Consider the following 8,517-nt stretch of genomic DNA (forward strand, 5'->3'; position numbering starts at 1 on the left):
ATGTACACACCACACAGTAGGCACAGGAGGCCCAAAGGTTTAGTGAAATGGACCACAGGCCTCGTAATCCTTCAGACTAGGTCCAAATCCCAGGTCTCCTGCTTACTGCCTGTCCAACATTAAGTTACTGTGCAAGTAACTTAATTGGAGCCTCAGTTTCCTCATCTGTTATATGGGTATATGAAGCCCAGTAAGCAGTAGCCTAGGCCTTCCTAAGAGGCCCAGTGATTTCAGAACTCGCTCTCCTGTTTCAGGTCGGCACCGACTGGGATGCCAAGGAGCGGCTCTTTCGCAACTTTGGGGGTCTCCTGGGGCCCATGGATGAGCCAGTAGGCATGCAGAAATGGGGGAAGGGCCCCAACGTGACTGTGACTGTCGTCTGGGTGGATCCCGTCAACATCATCGCAGCCACCTACGACATCCTGATTGAGTCCACTGCCGAATTCACCCACTACAAGCCCCCTTTGAACTTGCCCCTGAGGCCTGGGGTCTGGACAGTGAAAATTCTCCACCACTGGGTGCCAGTCGCAGAAACCAAATTCCTCGTCGCGCCTCTGACCTTCTCAAACAGGCAGCCCATCAAACCGGGTGAGTACTTCCCCTATTTCTGGGGGGTAATATTCCATTGCCCGAGGCCTCCTGGGTCCTTCACCCGGGCGGGCGGTGTTGCTCAGACATGGGGCATGTGGGCCACCTTCGAGAACAGTGCTCTCTGTTCTCAGGATTTTTTCCTGCTCATCTGTCATACAGAACCTTCTAATTTTCTGCCTGTCTCTGCACACTGAGGTGATGTCATCTGTCTCTGTATTAGACACCTATTTATTAGATGCTCTCTCACTGGACTTCTAGAAGGTCCTGATCATATTTAAGACAGGTGGGAAATAAACCCAAGCTGAGATTGAGTTTCAGCAAACCTTGTTCAGTGTTTTTAAAAAAAAGAACTAAAATAGGAATCTCTGTTCATCAAAAGCATGATACTAGGTGAGGAGACGTATCACATACTAAAGGAAAATATTTGCACACACAAAAAAGTACTCAAATTCGGAAATCCCCGAAGTCAGAGCAAGCTACAAGCCACAGGCCAAATCCAGCCCACTTCCTGTTTTTGTAAATAAAACTTTATTGAAATGCAGTCATACTCATTTACATATCGACTGTGGTTGCTTTGGGGCCACAACGCCAGCATTGAGTAGCTGCCCACAGAGCCAAAAGTATTTGCTATCTGGCCCTTTAGAGAAAGGGCCGATCCCTGATACAAAAGAAAGAAAAAAGAGAGAGCATATACACACACATATAAAAAGATGCTCAGCCTCATGAAGAATGAGAGAAATGCAAAGTAAAAGCAAAAAGAGATTCCACTTCACATCTGCCATGTTTAGGACATGTTTGAAGATGAGACAACATCATTTGATGGTCAAGATGGAGAATAATAACTGTCCACGTAAGTGCTAGTGAGAGAGCCATGTAATAAAATGAGTTCGCATTTGCTGGTGAAGTTGAACATATACACACGCCCTACCGCACAGAAATTCCACCCGAGGTAGAGGCCATAGAGACTTGTGCAGAAATACAGCAAGTTGTTCATAATAGCACCAAACCAGAACCAGTCCAAATATCTGACATCCAATGGACCGACAGTGTGGTCTGTTCCGACAGTGGAGGTCTACGCAGCAGGGAACACGGCGTAGGACGTGTTCTAGAACGTAATGTTAGGGTGGGGGTATCAGAATTACCATGCATGTATCTAAAGTTCAAAAATAGGCCAAGCCAACCATACAGTATTTCAGGGTTCATGTATCAGTAGAAAGCTGTCAAGAAATGAAGGAAGTTATTAACAGGAAATTCAGGATGGTGGTTCCCACTGGGCATGGGGTCAGGGAGAGGGGTGTCAGACTCCTAGCATGCCTGCCTTTTTTCTTTTTTTTCCAAAAGGGTTTCTTTTATTTTTCTATTCCCCACCCCCCTTTCTTTTATCACAAGTAACGTCTTCCTCCCTGCTCAATCCCATCCCCAGGAGTGGCCACTGCCAACAGTTTGGTCTACAGTCCTTCTAGAGGTTTCTCAGTGCTTTTAAAGCATTGACATAAATCACAAAGACATTGTCACTCTTTTAAGAACAGAATGACACACTTCGTAGTGAAACTTGCTTTTTTCACTTTCCGAGTCAATATACGTAAAGCTGCCAGCTGCCTAGTGTTCCTTTGGGTTAAGGACCCACAATCTGTCTGTCCCTACCCCACCCCCGCCTGGGTAGACACATAGCTTCTTTTGTTGTTGTTGTTACAGATGCCACTGCAAAGAAGATTCTTGAACCTAAGATAGTATGTGCCCATGAAGATGCATCCATAACATAGATTCCTAGAAAAAGGATTTCCAGGTCTCTTAGTGTTTGAAATCGTTCACCTCCATTTAACAGATCGCAAACCCAGAAGCCAGAAACGCATTACAGCCTCTGTTGGCTAAAAAGAGCTCTGGGCTGGGTGTCATTTAGCCAGTGACACAAGGAGAGGGGGACATAGATATGGGGAGGGGCACCTGGAGTCCTAAGAAGGGAGTGTTGATGTGAATTCTGTCCATTTCTGCTAAGTTTTTCTGCTAAGTTTCTGTGCTGAACAAGCAGAAAGATTTGGACCTCATGTTTTCAGGTAATGGAAGTCTGCTTCTCCTCTCCCCCATGAAACAGGCAAAAGACAGCTCCTCCAGAACTAGCGGGGCCAGAGCCCCCCCACTTAGGGTCCTCAAGTGTCCCACGGATGAGGCTCACGTCCTTAGCCTCTCTAAGGGTTCCCAAAGCCAGACGTGGAGGAGAGGGATGGAAGTGGCCGTCTCCTCTTTGCTTCCCATACAGCTAATCGGACAGAAAACGAGTGACCCTGAATCCATCCCTACCTCAGTAAAATAGCCCGGGGCCATTCATGGGGTCCTGATTTTCCCGATCTTTTCTCCTGGGATTTCTGAGGACAGCGAGGCTCTCCCCACGCATGCCCAGGATGAGCCAAGGGTCATTTTACCCCACCAGGAGCAGCCCCCCAGTCATCAGTAATTGGATCTGTTAATGATGTTCTGGTGACAGGGAACACGAAGGTGCGAGCAATGCAATTTGTAGAATGATTCATCAAGAGTAATTTGCTATTGATGCATCCCTGGTAATCTCAAGAAATCTGATGAGGTGGAATTGAGGGAAATTTAATTATAGAGGCGAGCATTGTGGGCTGATGCTATAATAGCATTTCCCACATGAACCTCATTTTTCATAAGGGTTTTCTGCACAACCACAATATTTGGTTACCAGCGTTCAAGTGTTTGTCAACTCCTCTTTTCACTTTGAATGTCCTGCCTTTTCTCAGTTTGGGTGTCTCCCCAGTCCCCAGCTTCTCATCTCTGCAGTCCCTGCAGAGATGAAGGCGTTGAGAGGCTCTAGTAGGGAAGTCAGGACCTGCTCCAAAGAGAACAGGCTCTGTCCTCCTGAAAAAACAGAGGAAAAGAAAACAGGGGTTTTTTTCCTGAAAACCCTTTGGTGGGCATCAGGGAGAGGTGGGCCAGACTCCTTAAGGAACTCGAGAAAGAGAAGCTCTGCTAAGTATAGCAAGATAGGACATGTGCTCCAGGCGTGCTTCTCAGCTTTCTCCCACCGGTTCCCCTCCAGACCAGAGTCCAGCCCCCCAGCTTCCTGGGGCATTGGGAACTAAAGGAATGACTTTCTCGTACATGCAAGTCAAAGCATATTTTTAGTTCAACTAGCTTTCTCATTGCTTTTTGTTTTTTTAATTATCTTATTTATTTATTTTTGGCTGCATTAGGTCTTCGTTGCTGCGCACGGGCTTTCTCTTCGTTGTGGTCGGCGGGCTTCTCATTGCAGTGGCTTCTCTTGTTGTGGAGCACGGGCTTCAGTAGTTGTGGCTCACGGGCTCATTAGTTGTGGCTCATGGGCTCTAGAGCGCAGGTTCAGTAGTTGTGGCTCACAGGCTTTAGTTCCTCAGTGGCATGAGGGATCTTCCCGGGCCAGGGCTCGAACCCGTGTGCCCTGCATTGGCAGGTGGATTCTTAACCACTGCGCCACCAGGGAAGCCCTCCCATTGCTTTTTGAAGGGCAGGCATATATACACGGTCTTTCTTCCTCACTCAGGACCACACATATTAGAAAGTAACGTGCTGATTATCCAGGCTCTCCTGGTTGTCTCCGAGGGTGACAGCCACCATCAAGCAAAGAGGAAGCATTGTCATCTGAATGCTACATTGTCTTATAAGGAGGTTTCTTCTAATCCTAGTGATCTTGGCTATAGCAAAACCTGATTTGGTAAAACACGACCTACCAGAATCATTAGCCAGTCGTCTTTTCAAAAAAATATATTCTTGTGTTTGGCAATGAAATAAGCCATGAGTGGGAACTTCCTCAAGATAGAAACATCTAGCTTCTTTCCTTCAGTCCAAATGTCTAGACTTTCTGCTTCCCCATCTTTAAGCCCTGGGAAACAGTCACTGTCTCTCTTGTTCATGCATTACTTTACTGTTTACAAAGCACGTGAACTTCTACCTGAGCCTCGTGCCAGGTAGAAGTGAGTCTAATTGCTGGAAGGGTGAGTATCCCCATTTTGCAGATGGGGAAACCAAGTCTGCAAAAGACTAGCTCCCAGATGGAAAAATATAAAATAAAAAACAAAAGCATTCTTTTAGCTTCCTGCTGCTGTAGGAGCCTCTTGGTAGAGTATCGTAATGACAAGAATGGGCTTTGGAGTCAGCCAGCCCTGGATTTAACTCCAGGTCTGTCTCTAAACTACAGCTGCTTCCGTTTCCTCATCTGTAACATAGGCATGATAAAATCCGCCCTATAGTTGTGTGTGTGTGTGTATTGTGTACTAATAATGCCAATAATAATAATCCGAGCTAAACTTTCCCAAGTACTTAGAATATGCCAGGCACCATTTTAAGCACCTCACATGAGTCAGCACGTTTAATCATCACAAACAAAGCTACGAGGAAGGTACTGGTTCTCCACGCATTTTATTGATGAGGAAGAAGTAACACACCTGGTATGCGGGACATGGGGATTCAAACCCAGACAGCCTGACTGCTGTCCCCGAGCTCTGGCGTGAGACCCCAGTGCTCAGCAAGGCAGAGCCGTCTTGGGAGCCAGCTGGACCTCCCACCCCACCCCACTCTGGTCCCAGCTTCGCGGTTTCCAGGACTCCTTGCTGTGGGCCGTTCATGCCCCACATCTTGGACCGAAGCAGAGATCCAGGTCTTATACAGAGTTCATGGTGGGCATTCAGCAGCCAAGGTGGGGCTGCTCGCCAGGCTCTGAGGTCCACAGACCCGGGTTCCAGCCCTGGCTCTGACTCATCACCTGTATGATTCAGGGAAAGATGCTTTGCATCTTTAATGAGCTTTAATGAGGCTTTGCATCCTCTGTTCCCAATGCCTGGAATTCTCTTCTCCAGGATCTACATGTGGCTTCTTCCTTCCCGTGAATCAGTGCTCAGCTCAGATGTCATCTCCGCAGAGAGGTCTCCCCGGCCATCCCAGCTAAAATGAACACCCTTGTCACTCTCTAACCCAGGAATCAGCAAGCTTTTATTGTAAAGGGCTAGATAGCAAATTTTTCAGCTTTGTGGGCCATATACAATCTCTGTCTCAGCTACTCAGCTGTGCTGTGGTAACGGCCATAAACAATATGTATCCAAATGGGCATAGCCATGTTCCAATGAAACGTTATTTACAACAGGTGGTGGGCCGCATTTGGTCCAAGGGCCGTAGTTTATCAAGCCCCTGCTCTGACTCGACACAGCCCATTTACTCCCTTCATGACACTTATCACTTTCTGGAATGACCTGATTTATTTACTTCTTTCTTTCTTTCTTGTCATCATTCTTCCTCCCCTGGATTGCAGTCTCCTTCATTGTCTGGTCTGCTCCACCGCAGAGTAGAGCCTGGCACTTAATAAATCTGTATCAAATAAATAAATGAATGAATGCCTTGCAGATGTAGATGTTTCGTAAATATGTGTTGAATGAATTATCGTCTGGCCTATAGAAAGGGCTCCGTAGATACATGCTGAATGAATAGGTGAGCGGACCATGCCCTGCACAAAGTGGGCTCGTACCTGTTGAAGGAATGTCCTCGTAGGCTCAGTTTCTTTGTCTGTACACTGGGAGTGCTAAAGGAACTTCCTCGTGAGATTGTCCCGCGAACTGAATGGTGCTACCCAGTGCCCAGCACACAGTAGTAGGTGACCGGTCCATGGCTCTTCTAATGATGTAATTGTTCCCTTTGGCTTTCAGAGGAGGCATTGAGGCTGCACAACGGGCCCCTCCGCAGCGCCTACATGGAGCAGAGCTTCCAGAGCCTGAACCCCGTCCTCAGCCTGCCCATCAACCCCGCCCAGGTGGAGCTGGCTCGGAGGAACGCCGCGTCCACCGGCGCCGCACTGGAGCGCTGGCTGGACTCGCTGGTGGGCGGGATGTGGACCGCCATGGACATCTGTGCCACAGGCCCCACCGTCTGCCCAGTCATGCAGACCTGCAGCCAGACGGCCTGGAGCTCCTTCAGCCCTGACCCCAAGTCGGAGCTGGGCGCAGTCAAACCCGACGGCCGGCTCAGGTAGCACCGGGCACGTGGGGGCCCCAGCGGATCTCAAAGGGGAAGCAGCCAGAGGGCCAGTGGGAGCCAGACCCTGGGCTCCCACCCCCGGGGGTGGGGGGTGCCTTTTGTGAGCGGGGCTCTCCTGGCCGTCAAGTGACGGGAGGGAAGGTTTGGAGGCCGAAGCAGGTTCTGCCAGCCACCTGACCCAGCAGGCCGGCTCCCGGGGGTGGGGATGGCTCAGTCCCAGCACCGTGGTGGTCTTACCTCTTCTGATTGATCCTCGAGTGCTACAGGTTCCTTGTCTTCCCCCTCAATGACCTGACCGCCCCCCCCTCACCCCGCCCAGACAAGTGATTCCAAAACTTTTATTTTGAGCAGCAGAGCTTTGTTGACTAAGTCGTAGGCGGAGGGAGGTCCCGGCTGAGGAGGAAATCCAGGCTGCTCTGCTTGAAGCTGCGAGTGTGAGATTCTTTCTCAAAGCTCAGCCCACCGGGCAGTCCCCTGCCAAGGGCGTCTCCTAAGGTACCTCGTCAGAACCCAAGGGCTCTACAAAACCTAGTTTGAAAAGCACTGCCCAGAGGGTGGGTTTGCTCTCCAGCCCCGCCCTTCAGCTCCTCTGGGCCAGGAAACCCTTGTGCCAGCCCTGAAGTGACAGGACACTAAAGTCACGCTCTCGTGGGCCCGTCCCCAGGGAGGTGGCGGGCTTCGCAGGGCCTCCCACCAGCCCTTCTCAGGTTCAGCCATCCTCCTTCGTAACTAGATGAGCCGGAGAGCCTTCTGATGTGCCACGGCCAAGGTCCACCCAAACTGTGACCGCCAGACATCCTGGGCTCCAGGCCACCCTCCTTCGAGGCAGAAATTGGGCGATGCTCGTGAGCGTGAGGGTCAAACCCCCAGCCGTTCGTGGGCGAGGAGATCAAGACCATGACCCCTCTGGGCCTTGACAGTGGGAACTTTGGGGACCATGGCCATGAAACTCATAGAGATCCTTGGGAGCAAAACTCCTGAGCTGGTCAGTACAGCAATACCTGTCACGTGCCTGAGCCCTTTGTTCTGAGGTCAGGTGTTTGGAACATTTGTGAATCGCACACTCGGTGCTGCTGGGAGCGACCAAACCGCATGGAACAGACTTTTCACGGCCAGGAAAGAGCATTTTAGATCTAGTTTTTAAATTCATGCCCTTTCTTATCCAGGGTGCCAACAGGCCCATCTGACACGCAGTGGAAAAGTGGGAAGCTTGAGTATCTGGTGGTTTGAAACCTAAAGAACAGTGTTGTTCAAATTGCTTGAGTTACTAGAAACGCAAAGGGTTTCCTTGCCATGTGTACATCGGAGGGCTGCCCTACTCATCCGCAGACCCCTCCCCGGAGGCCCCCTCCTCCGCTGATCCCACCCTCCCCCAAGGACAGGGTTCTCTTGGAAAAGTCCTCCCACGGAGAGCTGGTCCTTGGCGGTTCCCCTCCAGTGTGGGTTTGAAGGTACCGCCGTTTGCTCCCAGTGACCTGTCAGCTGTCGCCCCCTACTCACACCCCCAGCCCAGCAAGGCAGAATGTCCTATGGGCCATGGAGGATATAGAGAAGGGACACTTTAGATATTTATTATTTATATGTTTTAGTCAATGACTAATTAGTAGGTGCTGTTTTTGCAGCTTGTCAATTACGTTATCTTACTAACTGAAGCTGCCTTTATTCACTAAAGGCCCCTCCCCCCACCCTTCCACTCCCTCCCCCTCTCATCCCCCAGCCCCTCATGTCTGTCTCTGTCTCTCTGCTGCTTTATCTATCTATCTATCTGTCTATCATCTCTGTCTCTGCCCTGCGTTCTCCGTGTCCTCAGTGGGAAGCAGGGGACTTGGACACCATGAGGAGAACGCCTCAACCAGCATCACCCACTGGCCAGAAGTGGGGTGTCCTTGGGAACAGTGGCGCCTCGCTCTT

General features: G+C 50.0%; 1 protein-coding gene across 5 annotated transcripts in view; it reads left to right on the forward strand.

Moving 5' to 3' along the window:
• XYLT1 (xylosyltransferase 1) overlaps positions 1-8,273 on the forward strand; it is a 492,695-nt gene extending 484,422 nt beyond the window's left edge. For all 5 annotated transcript variants that reach the window (XM_079945329.1, XM_079945332.1, XM_079945331.1 and 2 more), the window contains 2 exons: positions 255-588; positions 6,279-8,273. In XM_079945329.1, coding sequence (XP_079801455.1) covers positions 255-588; positions 6,279-6,601 — 657 coding nt within the window. In that variant the 3' untranslated portion in view covers positions 6,602-8,273. The remainder of the gene's footprint in view (positions 1-254; positions 589-6,278) is intronic.
• The last annotated feature ends 244 nt before the right edge of the window (positions 8,274-8,517 follow it).

This window comes from Stenella coeruleoalba (assembly GCF_951394435.1).
Source record: "Stenella coeruleoalba genome assembly, chromosome: 15".
NCBI lineage: Eukaryota > Metazoa > Chordata > Mammalia > Artiodactyla > Delphinidae > Stenella > Stenella coeruleoalba.